Source organism: Salvia hispanica, chromosome 5, assembly GCF_023119035.1.
Source record: "Salvia hispanica cultivar TCC Black 2014 chromosome 5, UniMelb_Shisp_WGS_1.0, whole genome shotgun sequence".
In the NCBI taxonomy this organism is placed as follows: Eukaryota; Viridiplantae; Streptophyta; class Magnoliopsida; order Lamiales; family Lamiaceae; genus Salvia; species Salvia hispanica.
Genome location: NC_062969.1, coordinates 36,084,702 through 36,101,057, shown reverse-complemented (window position 1 = coordinate 36,101,057; position 16,356 = coordinate 36,084,702). Strand labels below are relative to the sequence as shown.

Below are 16,356 nucleotides of genomic sequence, written 5' to 3'. Positions count from 1 at the left end.
ATTGCATGAGTCTCTTTGACCGGGAAGTTTGAAAAGTCAAATTTGTTGACTATGTGATGTGGCATGTGATTTATTAAATTATGAGGTGAATTAATTGTTTAAAGGTGAGGGAGAATATTAGAGAAAATTTCCATAAATACTAGCCATCTAATTTTTATGATTTTCGACACCCCCCTTATTTAATAGTGATTTTCGAAAATCACTATGTTGGGAAGGAAATAATATTTTGCTTATTTTATTGGTTCCTTATTTGATTTCCTTCCATATCTAGAATTTAAATATTCTACCAAATCTTTCCATATTTCAAGAGATCCTTGCCATACCTTATTTTAGTTAATATTAAAAAATCCATGCCTTATTTACAAGGCCATTACACGCCTATTTCTATGCCAATGGGGAGGATTTTTATTTTTATTTTGTTCCGTGATATTTTATTCTACTCCGTAAAATATACCAAAACAAAGTCTTGGCTAATTAAGTAGCCTAAATTTTCGAAAATTAGGGGATTTGCCCTAGAGTCTATTTTTGTTAACTCTTCTCCCCCACTCCACAATATTATTTTATTTAATTGTGGAGAATAAAATCTTACCAAATATTCTATCTTAATTACCTACAGATCTTGTTGAGCACTACAAATAAGAGGACTCCTAAACCCTAGCCCCCATATTTTCGCCCCCCTCCCTCCTCCACTCTCTCTAATTTTTCTTCTCCTATTCTCAAATACTTTGTCATCCTTTGGAGAAGAATTGAAGTTCAATCCAAGAATTTTGAAGAAACAAGGCTAATACTAAATTTCAACCGTTCATTTTTCTCATAAGGTATCCTCATATTTAATCCTCTTCTTTCTACTTGATTCCTCTTCTTTCTAACCGATGAATCGGTCTTCTTGAACCCTCATGCATCTTATTTGAGTGAACGTGGGATAAAAAGGGATATGTAAATATGTATGCATGTGGGTGGGTGTGCGTGTGTGTGCGTGTACGCGTGTGTGTGTGCGTGCGTGTACGTGTGTGTGTGTGTGTTGTGTATGTTGGCAAAATACTCTTGTATGACACATGTTGATGATAGATCTAGAGGTAGAATACTAATGAAATTTTATGATAAGCATGACTTGCATTTTGTTGAATGATAGCGTTAAGATAAATCGATGGGAAAAAGGGAAAGTAGTGAGACATGCATAAGTTAGGAGTTTGTGTTGAATCTAATTTGTGATACGTGCCTATGTGACTAAAAGGTGAAACCTCGGTTGCGAAGCCGGATAACAGAAAAGCGAAACTACTTGAAATTTAAGAAGTCGAGGTGAGCTTTACTCTTAAAACTCTCTTTTTTTTGTCAAAAATATTGATTGGTGTTATAAGGGTGGTTTAACTGTTATGCCATGCCTATGTTCGTTTTATTTTTGATATTGTGTGTCTGATGCCTAGTTTGTGAGTTCGCTCCATTGGGCTATAGGGCTATGGATGTGATTATACGAATTCAGGTCTGAGTATGGGCCGCAAACCCTATCAGGCTGTGTACACAATGGGATCGGGAGCCGTCCTTGCTAGTCGGCCGGTCTCGTGGGCGTAAAGTGTGGCCACACTTTCGTCGCACCATGGAAATATTGTAATTGTGATTGTGGAAATTTATGAGAAAATGGGGAGTTATTTTGACTGGCCAGTCTATGGAAAAATATATTTTGTGATACTCGTGATATTCTTTATAACTGCTTAAAACTCGAGTTCACTTGGTAAGGGTGGCATAACTTATAAAAATTTTTGGCAACGAGTTCACTGAGTATTTCAAAATACTCAGCCCTGCATGTGTTTTCCTTATGTGCAGGTTGAACGATGACGAGCGGTGGCGGGTGTTGAGCTTGTTAACTAATTAAGATGGATAATTTGAACTTCAAGTGTAGTTGTGTCTTCATACATAGCTGCTCTTTTTCTCTTGGTCGTCTTCCGCTGAGTTTTTGATACACCTTAGTGTTGTTATGGATACTTTGCACTTATTCCTTTGGCTTTTGAGGCCTTAGGCTTTTCTTGAAGATTTTATCTTGGAAACCATGTCATACTCTTGAGATTATGCTCGTTATTTATGATACCTTCCTATTTCGTATTTAAGCTTCTAGGTTAAGTTGTTGTTTTATTTCTCTGATGTTTTTCTTTAAATGCTTTGGTCAAAACTCTTTAAATGAAACCCTAGCCTATGTTTACTTCTTTAGAGTCCGTTTGAGTAGCAGCCGCCGCATTTATTGTACTCTGGGAGGGCGGGTTGTTACAATAATGCTTTAGACCTTTTAAGTGTTATGCGTGCATGTGAAAATTTCCTTATATGTTTCATATTGATGTATACTAATCCAGAAAATGGAAAGTCATGATGGTTAATAGTGAAAAAAACTGAGATTATGTCTTGAGTAGTATCTTTATCCGAAATTAAGAAATTACATGATAACTCAAAGAAAAATTATGAATCATTGAGCATTAATTAATTTTAGTCGCCAATCAAATTTGAAAACAGTTGCTTCAAGAAACTGATTCCTCTACTATTCGCTTAGCCTATAATTTCTTTTGCATTGTGTATCATTATGGATTAAGAAAGAAAGTGGCTCAACTTCAATATTAATCAAGACTACACAGATGATAATGTCGAGGTCCAAGACATTTTTTTGAATGCGTAAATAAACAAAAAGTTTAAAGACATTGTCACGATGATCTTGATCCGAGACCTTGGGGGCATTAATCACTCTACTATTAGGTCAGCACACACAGGTTAAAAAACATTTGTAAGCATCTCAATGGGTGGTATAGCTGACTCCTAAATATTTAGTTAAGGATGAGCGAGTCCCATTCCAATCGATTACACAACTGCTGTTTCAAAATTGATTTGTTTACTTTTTAAAAATCAAGTTCAACATCGTAAAACTAGACGTCACGCTATATGATCGTGCTGTCCTAATTGTCACCAAATTGATCTCCCTACCTACGTCTGCATTATTGGTGAAAGTTTTTAATTTAAAAAGTGATCAGCAGTAAATCAAACATTAGAATATTTTTTTTTTTTATTATCCATCCATAATTTGGTGTCAATCTAGATTCTAGGTGAGTAGATGGGGGCAATAGTGAAAATCCATGTAACTGAATATTTCTACCACACTTCTATTAAAATAAATAATTATGACATATATATAGATTAATTATTTAACTTCACCCTTTTATTTTTCTCAATTTCAATCCAGGCAAAACTAGAGACGTGGTGAAGGGTAATGTTACATATAAACATCCCACATTTATAGATACAGGACCTCGTGCATCTTACACTATATTAGTAGTAAAAGTAATACTGATATGCATATTTATTATATCAGAGGCATAAATTATTCCCAGTAAGTACGTGTCCACGCACGCACATTCTTTTATAAACGGAATATAATTTAATGACAATATTTTCTCATAGAAATGTGTTGATTCTACGTATTTATAGTCAAAGGGGTTATATTACTCAAGTTTTAATTTACTAACTCTGCTAACTACTCAACGACGTTTAATAAAAATGTCAATATGATGACATTAAAATATTCACAAAATATATTGAAATTGGGACATTTCTAACTCGAAACTTGCATCATTTTGCATCCTGATATAATTTTATTTATCATTGCATAATTATAATATTTATTTGAATAATTATACATCGTACACACATATAAATTGTATGTGTAGATGTACTTTAAATACTAAATAATTTATTTTAAGTGTGTGCATGTGTAATACCGTGAATGTGTGCATGGAATAATGTAATCTTAATTTCTTATATTTATCCTATTAGTTAATAAAATAATAGTATATAATTAGTAGTGCACGTGTGATGAGTATAGGAAAAGATTAGCCAAGTTATTATTATTAAATTTACACCGTTTTAGTCATATAGATTAAGTCGGCAGAAGAGAAACTTACCTTATATATGTGAGTGATTTTTCTGGTGGAGGATAGAAACAAAAGTTCTTAAAAAGAAGGCGAACGAGAGATATAACAAATGGGATGGAAATAGATTGAAGATCGAGGAGTAAATTAGTAGACTGGAATCTGGAGTTCAGTTTTTATCCAGATGTGTATAAATCACACTTTTAATTTTACATATTTTATGTGATTAATTACTTGGAGTGAATATTTGAATTATATGATATGAGACTAAATGGTTATATGTTATTTGATATTGATGGGGAAATATGATATGGATATGTGAGTGGTGTTTTTGATATGCTTTTATATGGCATTAGAAGTACTTGAATCATGAGATTAAAGAGGATATGTGACAATTTTGCCCAGGGTCTGATATCTATGGTAATTAAAATAGACCTACGGGTCATATACAATGATAATGGACCTACGGGTCAAAGAAAATATGCAAAAATGGACCTTCGTGGAAAGGTCAAATCAAAGAGGGGCCTTCTTGGAAAGTCAAAATGCAAAGAGGGACCTTCGTGGAAAGGTCAAATCAGGGACCTTCATGGAAAGGTCAAATAATTAAAAGGGACCTGCAGGTCATATACAATGGAGAACTCAGGCAGTTACCAGGCTTGACCAGTCACAGAATAATAAATTGAACAGAGTGGCATATGCATATGTATATGAAATTGTTTCTAATATTTGTTGGTTATGGTTATATATATTGATTAAAGAATACGTTTGATTTTGAGATGTGGAATTAAAGGTAAGGTTTATATACACTGAGTTGTGGCTCATATAAACCACTAATATTTTTCAGGAATAAGATATCAGTGAAATTTTTGGTTGACGTGGGTTATATGAACTGCATTTGTTATCAGGTTCGGTGGCTGACACGTTTTGGCATCTCCTCCTCATCATTTTTGCATGTAAATAAGTGTATAGTATATAGAGTGGTGAGTGGGTCCCACTATAGCTCAGAATATTTTGAAATATGTACTTGATAAATGTTGGTTTTTGAAATCATATAATATGTGTATTTTATTTATTTGACGTGTGGATTATTTATTTTAAATTTTGAATTTATTTACTATGAGTAGTTCCGTTAGATAGAGTTGGGTGTGACAGAAATGGCAATAAAATTATGTGTTGATATTTTAATGTTGATCGTATTAAAAATTTTAATACAATGCGTTGATAAATTAGCAGAGTTAGTAAGTTAAAAAAGTTAGCAATTAATATCAATACCTAACTTATTGATATTTTAACAACATAGCCTATTGCTTGCTAAAAAACAATCCTAAAATCCAATTCTTTGTTAATAATTTATGACAAGTCACGTAATTATATTCTGTTATCACAAACTGAACCTTGAGACATTTTTGTTAATAATTTGAATATAGAATTATAATTATGTATAGTTCACAATAATTTTATTAAAAAACATAAAGAAATAAAAACTCTCTTCTATTCCGAAGATGTTCAACTTTACTTCTTACCGGTACTCCCTCCGTCCCATTGAAGATGACCCACTTTCCTTTTTGGTTTGTCCCAATTAAGATGACTCATTACTTAAAATGGAAACATTTTTATCTCTACTTTATTCTCTCTCTCTTACTTTACTTTCTCCTTTTCACACATAAAATATAACTACATAAAATCATGTGCCGCCCAAGAAAGGGGTCATCTTCCTTGGGACGGAGGGAGTACTTTTTAGCATGTTCAAACATGATGTCACATTTAATTTGAAAATAAATTAATCATCATTAATACATTTAGTTATATTATAGAAGTATCTATTTATGGATAGTTCAATCAGGAGTAAATTTTTAATTTCTCTCTACCTAACTTTTAATTTTATGCATAATAAGGATAAAGAACATGTACAAGCAAAGAATCCAATAGTGACAAAAGCCATAAATTCTCCTTAGTAAATATGAAAGGTCCAACCTTTTTTTCCTTTACACTTTGCGTTATCCCAAATATTGATATAATGTTAATGCAACGTTTATAATGTGCATACACTAGTGACATGCATTATTTCAATCAAATTAACAATAAATCCTACCAAACAAAAATACAAAACAACAAAAAAGGAAAAGAAAACAAAAACCAATACCAAAAAAATACCCAACAACAATCCAACCAAGACATATTCTCCTTTCCCTAACCACCCCACCCCCCTTCTTTATATTTATATATACATGAAATAAATCCTACCAAGCATCATTAACATATTCTTCCTGAAATTTCCACGAAAACCTCCCTCTATTCTAGCTAGAAACACAGATGTATTAAATATTTTTGGTGGGATTTTCATTAGGCCTTGGGGAATTTGTATGTACGCATAACTTAAGACACCATGTTGTTGTTGCTCTGACATTTTGTGGGTCAGAATTTGGTTCCATTCTTCCTACATAGGTATGTTCTTAGCTTAGCAGACAAGCACTTCCAAATTTCTTGTTACACAACAAATAACTTTTTTCCCAAATGTTTCTTCACACATTTGAGTACCATATAAATCAAGGTGTCACATTCACCACCATAAGCAAAGACTCCATTTTGAGAATGAAATCCAACAAAGGCTCCTCTCCCACCGCCGCCAACACCGAGGTTGTTGGAGGGTGGGAAGTCAGGCCAGGAGGGATGCTTGTGCAGAAGAGGAACTCAGACTGTAATCACATTGTTCCAAACATTAAAGTTAGAGTGAAATATGGCTCAGTTTACCATGAAGTTGTGATCAGCTCTCAAGCCAGTTTTGGTGAAGACTGCTTTTTTGTGATGATTTTGATTTATTCTTGATTGTATATTTATTTAATTTTGTTTATTTTGATGCAGGTGAACTGAAAAAGTTAGTGGCAGGTGTAACAGGGGTGCACACACAAGATCAGAAGCTGATTTACAAGGAAAAAGAGAGGGATTCAAAATGGTTTCTTGATAGTGCTGGCGTGAGAGATGGATCAAAGATTGTGTTGGTTGAAGATGAAGTTAGCCGAGAGAGACGGCGCCTTGAATCTCGAAAGAATGCTAAACTGGACAAGGCATCAAAGGAAATTGCAGATATCAAATTTGAGGTTGATACCCTCTCAAAAAAGGCATTCACCAAAGCTATTTTGTTTACTTGAATAATACTAGTAGTTTTGTTCATGATTTGTGATTGGTTGTTAATTTGGTAGGTGGCAGCAATTGAATTGGAAATTAATGGAGGCAAGAAAGTTGTGGAGACAGTTTTTTTGAGCTTGATTGAATTGTTAATGACACAGCTCATAAAGTTGGATGCAATTGATGCTGATGGAGATGTAAAGCTCCATAGAAGAATGCAGGTACAAATTATTTTACTGATAAAAAGTAATATTAATTTAATTCCTCAGAGTTGATTTAATGAACTGAATGAATTAATGAAGGTGAAAAGGGTGCAGAAGTATATAGAAACTCTTGATATGCTGAAGGTGAGGAATTCTAGCCTAGAAAAATTGCAGCAACACCGGCAGATTTATAAGGGATCGATGTCGAAAACTTTCCAAAAACAGCAAGAAATGAAGAAGATTAATGGGAATTTCAATTATGGTCAAGTGGTAGTTACAACAAAATGGGAGACATTTTGATGGATCCAAAGCAGGTTTAAGTCCAAGAAAGTTGCTGTGCTGAAAAAAAAAATCCATATTATTTGATTTTTATTGGTATCATGCACATATGCTTGCTTGTTTTATCTTGAAAATATTAATATATATGGGTGGATGGTCTTGGGAAATATGACTGTTTTCAAATTCTTTTCTGAACTCAGATTTTGGTGGTTGTGTGAAGTGAGTATCTTCTTCCAATTTGTATATAAAAATTGGTAAAGTGGAGGTTTAAGGGCTTTCTTATATAATGTTCTCATCAAGAATTGCTACTAAACATGTATGAATAGTCTATGTTATCTACTTTTGATTTACTCACCTTCATTTGAAAATATAATTTACTAGTAGTTTGTAATTTAGAAGTCCCTCGTGTGAGGGGGAGCCAAGGCCCAAATAATTCAAAGACCAAAGTCCATAATCTTACAAACAAGGGGCACTGGATTCAGTCCAAATGTCCAATCTATATATGTACTACTAAACAGTTGATAACATCGAGAATTTGAAGTAAAATTAATTAGTAAGCTACTTGTTTTGGTATCTCCCCTCAAGAAAAAAAAAAAAAAAAGACTTGCATGTTTATTGGATTAATTTTTTATTGTAGATAGGTGACCAATTCTTATTCTGAATGGATCCTAAGAATGAGAGATCAAAATATGAATCTGAACCTAACATCCTCCTACTCAATCAAGCGACACACATAATACACTACTATGGCGTTTGATTCGTTAGGCAAAATAACAACGAGATACAATATTAATATGGAATAAGTTATAATAGAACTTGTCTAGGGTTAAATTAGTCATAAAAGTGAACGTGAGATGGTTAAATTATAAGATAAAATCTAGTAGTGACGTATCAAGATACATTGTCGCATGTCAAGCTTTATAGAAAAAAATAATCCAACGTCAATAAAAAGGATTAATCATAGTTTTAATCACTAAGTAATAGCAACCAAAGTTTACTCCACAAAAAAATAATCCAACAAAAAAAAAAGAATTAATCATAATTATAATCACAAGTAATAGCAACCAAACACTACTCCTTTATTAAATGGACCATGCCTTCATTTTTTAACAATGAATCATTTAGCCAAGTCTGTTGGTCCGTGACCCTAAAGAACATTAGTCTATATAATAAATCTTTTATTCGAGTAGGTGGGGACTAATTTAGGATTTTGGTGTAATTGATGAAAGCATAATCATTACCTAATCTCCTGCACCAGAATTCCTCTATTTTTGGTTGGTGCTGCACCAACCATAATTCAATCATCTTTTTCGCAATACTTAACTAAGCTACACCATAGATTACTATTTTATTTCTAATATAATAGAGCATAAATGCTTGTTTGGCTTTTAAGCCCACAGGTTACTGTTAGTTGTTCTTTATTTCTTCACCGCGTGACCATATACAATGTCTGTTTAGCCGAAAGGCCACAGCATTTTCAATTTTTATTCATCATACATTCGCTTCATGCATATCGACATGGGAGAATAGTACTCGCTCAGTTCCTAAAAATATAAATAATATTTGAAACGCCATGAGTAAAGTCTATAATTGGTAAAATAAAGAGAGTGTTAGAAAGAGAAAATGATTGGAACATAGTTAATAGAGATTGGAGTAAATAAGAGAGAGTTATAAAGAACAAGTGATTGGAGTATTGTTAGTGAAGATTGGAGAGATAAAAGTTTTCTTAAATAGAATTGGTCTATTTTTAAGGAACATTACAAAATGGTAAATATGATCTACTTTTTAGTGGACGGAGGAAATATAATATAGGAGTCTTACCTTGCACCTTAACGGGTCAAACAGCCCGGGATAGACTCCTCAAGTTCGGCGTTCGGGGATTCAAGACGCGTACGCTTGATAGTGTGTTGGAATGCATGGGATGCATGCCTATATATAGACCGAGTCCACTGCAAGGGGTGCTGGAGTCAACACAAACATAATGTCTGTCATCATGCCATAAGTCCAAGTCCAAGGCACGTGGCTCGGGGCATCGGCGGGCCGGGCCGAGACGGCACGCGCGTGTGGGCTCTACAACCCTTTTTAGTTCACGATAGTTATTACATGTAATAATTCATCTTATTAAATAGTAGTACCTCTTAAATAAGATTATCATCTCCAATGTGGGATAATTAACCCTTCATTGATTAATCTCTTGGTTTTTCTCATAGCTCATTTTAGCTTTATTCTGACCAACTTTAATCCGTTATTTCTCACTCACCGAGAGTCGACACTATAACATTTAATTTCACAAATTAAAACATTTCGTCATACTCCCTCCGTCCCATAAATTTTATCACACTTTGACAGAGCACGAGTTTTAAGAAATGTGATGGAATGTGAGTTGAAAAAGTTAGTGGAAAGTGAGTCCTTTTTTTATATATTAGTTTTATAATAAAATGTGAGTGAAAATGAGTTAGTGGAATATATGGTCCACTGCCAAAAATGGTCTAAAGTGAAATGTAACAAATTTTGTGGGATAGACATAAATAAAAATATGATAAAATTTAAGTGAGGGACTATTTATTATAAGTCAAAGTGCATTGATCAAGCACGAGTCCAACATCAACCGCCCTATGCTAATCAAAGGCATTTGTTGTGAATATATCACACGTCTTTAACACTATGCATAGGTTAATTTTACCCAACAATTCCATGTATTTCGCAAGGATTTTCATGCATTCCGGCTCCGCCCAGAATTGACAAGCCTATTATCTCGTGATATTACTATTTTTAGCATACGCAGAACCCTAAACAGTCGCCGGTTACCGACAAGTCGTGGGGTGAAAACGTCTAAATTCAGTGCGTAGGTAATTAAGATACGTGCAAAGTCTCGAACATGCTCTTTGGACACATGCGGATGGCGGATGTTATTAATAAACACGTGACGTATAAGAAGGGTGTTAGCCTTAGGGGATCAAAGATATTGTTACTTGCAATCGGAAACTATTGACAAGTTGGTGGGTGGGAAAGTCCAATTCAGATACCCAAATGGAATAAAATAAAAAAGAGTTCAAAATACGTGCAAAGTTATAGACCAATGCTTTAACATTCTCATTCAAAATCAAACACAAACTCTATGTGTTGTGTGTGAAAAGCTATGGTTGTTTACTCGTATACGTAAGCCGGCAGTTGAGAAGATTGAATGGTCCATCACTTTTTGTTTAAATTTTTCCAATCCCATACTTGGAAAGTTGAAAATCTGTAGCTTGTCCCAACCGAATTAACATGTTGACTCTCTCTTTCTATTCTTTGCATCGATCCCACATTCTTTGTCATACGGATAATGAACTAATTCATCAATTCAAGACATTCCAAATATGGCACTATTTGCCAATGAGATATTTTCAAGACAAATACTTTTAATCATAGTATTATGTAAATGGATGATCATTAATTATGACAGATTAATCACTATTAGTTTTGATATGGATAATGAAATTGTTTTGACTTTATGTAATTATATACTTCCCGTCATATGAAAATAGTCTTCTTTTTCTATTTTTATCTGCCCCACAAAAATAGTCTTTTTCTCTTTTTGGCAATTTTTTCTTCTTTTATAAGATGAATTTTATTTTCCACTGATAATAATTCAATAGATTTTTCTTTCCCTCTTTTTATGGAATGGGGAGAGCATTACTTGAAAACCTTCCATACGAGGATGTACTATATAATTAAGGATGATAATTTTAGGCACTGAGTCAACCATGCATGAAGTTGATGGATTTGGGTTAAGCTTTAATGTATTTGGATCCTTGTTGGATCAACTCAATACAAACTCAACTGATTTCGTGTTGAGTTTGGATTAAGTCTTATTGGACTGAAATGATATTGAGGTGATTCCATAACAACTCATCCCACGTAATTTGTTAGTCTTATATATTCTACAAAAATAAAATAAAGAATTAATGCATATACAGTGGATGCGTATCTGTCATGTATACCATAAATACAGAATCACACACATGCAGTGGGCCGCAATTATAAATGCACATAGATAATAAATTGAGTATCTAGCATAGTTTACCAAACGTAGCATCTACGACACCCTTAATTTGCATGATCAATGCAGTTGAATACTTAATTAAACCCAAAAGTGTGAGTAAAGGCATGGAATGGGGGGAAAGCATTTTGATCTTGTGTCAGTCACTTTGCAAGCTCTCACTCTCACTATTCCAACAACAAAATCTTTGTTTCTCCCTTGACTTTTACATCTAAAACACAAACATAAAAACAAATAGGTAAAAAAAGAAAAAACAATTCCTCTATCCCTATCCTTTCATTTACACTATCCCAAAATAAAGAATGAATTTATGAAGTAATGTAACTAATGAGACTTAATTAATTAATTATCCTCCATTTTGATATAATCCGACGTGTCGGTTTTGGCGGTCAACTCCTTGGCCCGGGAGGCTTGGACCTCCCAGTCCGTTCTAAGGAGCACAAAGAGCATTGCCGCGGCGCAGGAAGCCTGCGCCGCGAGCAGCCCCATCCACAGCCCCTTGAAGTCATACCCAAGGTAGAAGCTAAGCAGCAGCGCCACCGGCATCCCCACCAAATAAAAACACCCCAGATTGATATTCGCCCCCATCTTGGGCCGCGCCGTGCCCCTCAGCACGCCGCACCCTGTCGTCTGCGGGCAGTTCCCGAGCTCGCACAGCCCGATGATCGGCAGCACCGCCGCCGTCAGCGCCACAATCTCCTTGTCGCCAGTGAACAACCCCGCCCACACATTCCTCACGGAGACCGCAAACGCCACCGCGAGGAGTCCGATAAGGAAGCTCGCGGAGAGGCCGACGATGGCGGCCATCCTCGCCCTCCGCGGCTGCCCCGCGCCGAGCTCGTTGCCGACCCTCGTCGACACGCCGAAGCTTAAAGAAGAAGGGAATATATAGATGAAGGAAGTGGTCTGGATGAGAATCCCCATCGAGGCCACGGTGGCGCGTGGGTTCACGAGTATACCGCAGAGTAAAATCATGATTTCATACCACCACCACTCCAAACACACGCTGATGCAGCTCGGGATCGCGAGATTCAGAAGCGATCCCCATTCCCTGAAGCAATCCGTCGAAATCCCGCCCCATGTTTTTGCGTAAACCCCCGACATTGCCACGTAGGCGAGGAGCGAGCCGACGAGGTTTAAGTTCGTCCAGACGGCCGCGATGGCGACGCCCTTGAGGCCGAGGCCGAGGACGGTTACAAGGAGGTAGTTGATTGGGATATGAAGGAAGATGGAGAGCGCGGCGCAATATGTGAGCGGCATTGTGATGGATTGGCTTCTGAGATATATACGGAGAGGGTGGAGGAAGGATTGAGCGATGAGGTCGGGGAGGGAGAAGAGGATGTAGGATTTCGCGGTGGCGGCGATGTCTGGATCCTGGCCGCAGAGGAGGAGGATTTTGTGGATGTTGAGCCATAGGAGGGAGATGGGGAGGGAGGTGAGGAGGAGGAGGAGGATTGTGCGTTGGAGAGTGAGGCCGAGGAGCTTGAAGCGTTGGGCTCCGTAGGCCTGGCCGCAGATGGGCTCCATGCCCACGGCCAGGCCCGAGAGGATGGAGTAGCCGGTGATGTTGGCGAACCCCACGGCCAGGGCTCCCCCGGCTAGGGAGAGGCCGCCGAGGCGCCCGAGAAAGAGCATCGAGATCATGGACCGGGAGTAGAGGATTAGGCCGGTTAGGATCATTGGGAGGGAGATTTTTGAGATTGATTTTACTTCATTCAGAGCTTGTGTGAGATGGGAATTGGATGTTGTTGGTTTCTCGGACACCAATGGATTCAACATTGCTTCTTCCATTTTTCTTCTTTTTTTCCTTTTTTGGGTTGGATTTTAGACTTGATAGAGAATGTGTTAATGTAATGTAATGTGTGTGTTGAAGGTTGGGATAAGCAAAGTTGGAGATGGTGTTTTTTATGTTATTGTAACAGCCTCGTCTACTTATATATATGGGAAATGGTTTTGTCTTTTTTTGGAGGAAATAAGTAAAACCATTGGAGTTGTTGGTTGCAACAGAGGGACGGCTTTTATATATTTAATTAAATAAACATTAGTAAGTGCCTTTAGTTTTTGGTTGACTCTTTGACTCAGTGTGTAACTATAAGGAATAGGGTGCAAAAACAAATTAAACAAGCGTGTGAATTTGATTAAATTAAAACATGGAAAAAATAGCTGTAACATACACATCATATATCACCAATTCAACACGAGCTCGACACATTTAGGAGATGGGATCGTCAAGAATATAAAAATTAAAATTCTATGAAGAAAAAATAACAACAAACAAAACTTTGGTGGAGTAATATTTAAGAAGAGTATGGTTTAATGATTTTGTTGGCTTGTGACCGACCCTAGTCGTCACACTATTTAGCCTGCAATTCTTTGTTAAGATGTCTTGCAGGCGTAAAAAACGTTTTTAGAGGCTTAGAAATTTAATATTTTCGTTCAACTATTAGTATATTACACGAAACGTTTCTAATAATGCCGACAACTGATATTCTTAGTAGTGAAAGTTACTTGATCCACATATGTAATTAATTTTATAAGAATGATAGTGGGATAACCTAAAACAAATAATTCATCGTGTATGCAGAAGATATGATTTTTATGTCGATCTTGATTGTTTTTTTAGAAGAAAAAAGTGGTATGGACGGTTCCATTAATGATGAATTGATTTTGACATTCTAAGTGCAACAAACTTCTCCACCATGTGGCATGAAGTTGCCAAATGGGTCGGCTTTTCTTTAGCATATTATTTTTTCCTTTTCTGAATAATAAAAAAAAATAACTTCTATATTAATTAATTTGGGTATATGTTAGGATAACGATTGAGGATGGTAGACGGCATAATAGGCTGATTTCGAATAAAGAATGTTTGACTTAAATATGTCAATTTTGACCGAAAGTTAAAAGGTTTTATGTGGCTTAATTTAAGTCGAGAGTTAAATGCCCTAGTGAGGAATGGAAACTGCTTTGTTGAATATATTTAATCTTCATTAACTACGTGTCGACAGTTAACTAACAATTATGGATAACCACTCACACACACATTATGTTTTCTCCCTGTGTGTGTGTGTGTTAAGGAGAATTATTTTTATTTGAAATTGGCTAAAATCTTACCTTCGAGAAGATACAATGGTGGAGTGCATGTTTTCTGATTGTAGTATATCATATTACTACTTTTATCAGGTTAAATTTACATTTGAATAAACAATTGCATACAAGAAAATTCACTTCTGTAACTTCAAATAGTAATAGTAATAGTAGAAGTAATATATTAAATATATATGTAAAGATACCAAAAGTTAATTTAGTTAATTTAGTTAAATGAAATAAAATGAGATAAGAGAAAGTAAAGTGGGAAGAAAAAAAGTGGAGTGATTATTTATTTGATGTTCCACACATTGGATAACTCATAGCATCTGAAACGCTTCGTTGCAGCACGTTCTGTTAGTGATGCTACAACAAAGAAAACGAACTTGTTTCTTCATTGGTGATGACTCGCCTAAACTGAGAGTACTAGTGATAATATTCAGAGTCGAAAATAATAACTAGATAAAATTAATGGTTAATAATTAAAACAATATTTTTGGTAATACGATATAATTAATGAAGGGAAATAGTTTAGATTTAGTTTTATATTTAGCACCTGCCCTTAAATGATTCAATTATTGTAAAATATATACTAATCCAGCTATCAGAATCCTACAAAACGTTGAACTCTCCTTGTAGATTAAACTTGGAGTACCTAAAAATTGTTGCATATTATAATTTGATTTAACAAGTTTATCTAAAAGCTTTAGGTGAACAAGAGTAAAAGATGATCCAAAAGTTTGGATCTTTCGCAAAGTCGGCAAATTATATTGTCAAAAGAAACCTTAATAAGACAAAGTTTTCTTGTCAGCATCTGGCCTGCATCTCTAATTGGCCCATTTACATATTTGTTGACCATCTATAAACATTATTTTTGTTACGAAATTAAACAAATCATAATTGATTTTTTAGATTAGCCTATAAGAACTTAATTTCAGAAGTCATAGGATGAACAATATTTTATAGCATTTGAGTCGAATACTTTAATCGAGTGATTGTCCGGTTCTCGTGATGATATTTACTGAAGTATTAGATTTTTGGGGATTTTATAGCATTTGAGTCGAATACTTTAATCGAGTGATTGTCCGGTTCTCGTGATGATATTTACACAAGAGTAAAACGAGGATTGCCCCTCAAATTTAATTAACACTAAAAATATTACTATAAATTAACTATATATTTGTGGGGATTTTTGAACCACCTCATACATAAAGTTAACATGTAGATGATCATAATCTTCAAGGAATAGTTATTGTATACATTATACCACATCAGTCTTTGGAAAAATTAAAACTTTTGAAACGTCACGAGTTTTAATATATAATTGATAAAATAATAAAAATAGAGAAAAAAAAAGAATAAAGTGAGAGAGAGGAAGAAAAAAAAATATAGTGAAAGTAATATGTTAATGGATCGTGGGTTCCGCTTCATAAAATAGAAAGTTCAGAAAATTTCTATTTTTAAGAGACGACCAAAATGGAAATACTCCCTCCGTCCACCAATACAAGGTCAATTTTGACCGGGCACGAGCTTTAAGAAATATAGTAGAAAGTGAGTGGAAAATATTAGTGGAAGGTGAGTCCTATTTTTAATACTAAGTATTAGTTTTATAGTGAAATATAATTAGTGGAATGTGGAGTTCATTATTAAAAGCAGTAAAAAAGCAAATAGGACATTTATCGGTGAATGGATGGAAATGGCAAAATGAGACGTTTATTGG

At 35.1% G+C, this 16,356-nt stretch overlaps 2 protein-coding genes across 4 annotated transcripts; one reads left to right on the top strand and one right to left on the bottom strand.

Annotated features, from left to right (window-relative positions):
• Positions 1 to 6,155: 6,155 nt before the first annotated feature.
• On the top strand, positions 6,156 to 7,789 carry LOC125187463 (BAG family molecular chaperone regulator 3-like). Of its 3 annotated transcripts, XM_048084061.1 has the most exons (5): positions 6,158 to 6,347; positions 6,454 to 6,687; positions 6,765 to 7,021; positions 7,103 to 7,249; positions 7,331 to 7,789. In XM_048084061.1, exons 2-5 carry the CDS (start codon positions 6,495 to 6,497, stop codon positions 7,529 to 7,531), a joined length of 798 nt encoding a protein of 265 aa, XP_047940018.1. In that variant the 5' UTR covers positions 6,158 to 6,347; positions 6,454 to 6,494; the 3' UTR covers positions 7,532 to 7,789. The 3 variants fall into 3 exon arrangements, with proteins under 3 accessions (XP_047940017.1, XP_047940016.1, XP_047940018.1); XM_048084060.1 differs by having other exon boundaries at positions 6,156 to 6,687; positions 6,765 to 7,000; XM_048084059.1 differs by having other exon boundaries at positions 6,157 to 6,687.
• A 3,814-nt stretch (positions 7,790 to 11,603) lies between these two features.
• LOC125186795 (protein DETOXIFICATION 49-like) lies at positions 11,604 to 13,526 on the bottom strand. Its single transcript, XM_048083236.1, has one exon. The coding sequence runs from the start codon at positions 13,341 to 13,343 to the stop codon at positions 11,895 to 11,897; it is 1,449 nt and encodes a 482-aa protein (XP_047939193.1). The 5' UTR covers positions 13,344 to 13,526; the 3' UTR covers positions 11,604 to 11,894.
• Between the last annotated feature and the right edge of the window lie 2,830 nt (positions 13,527 to 16,356).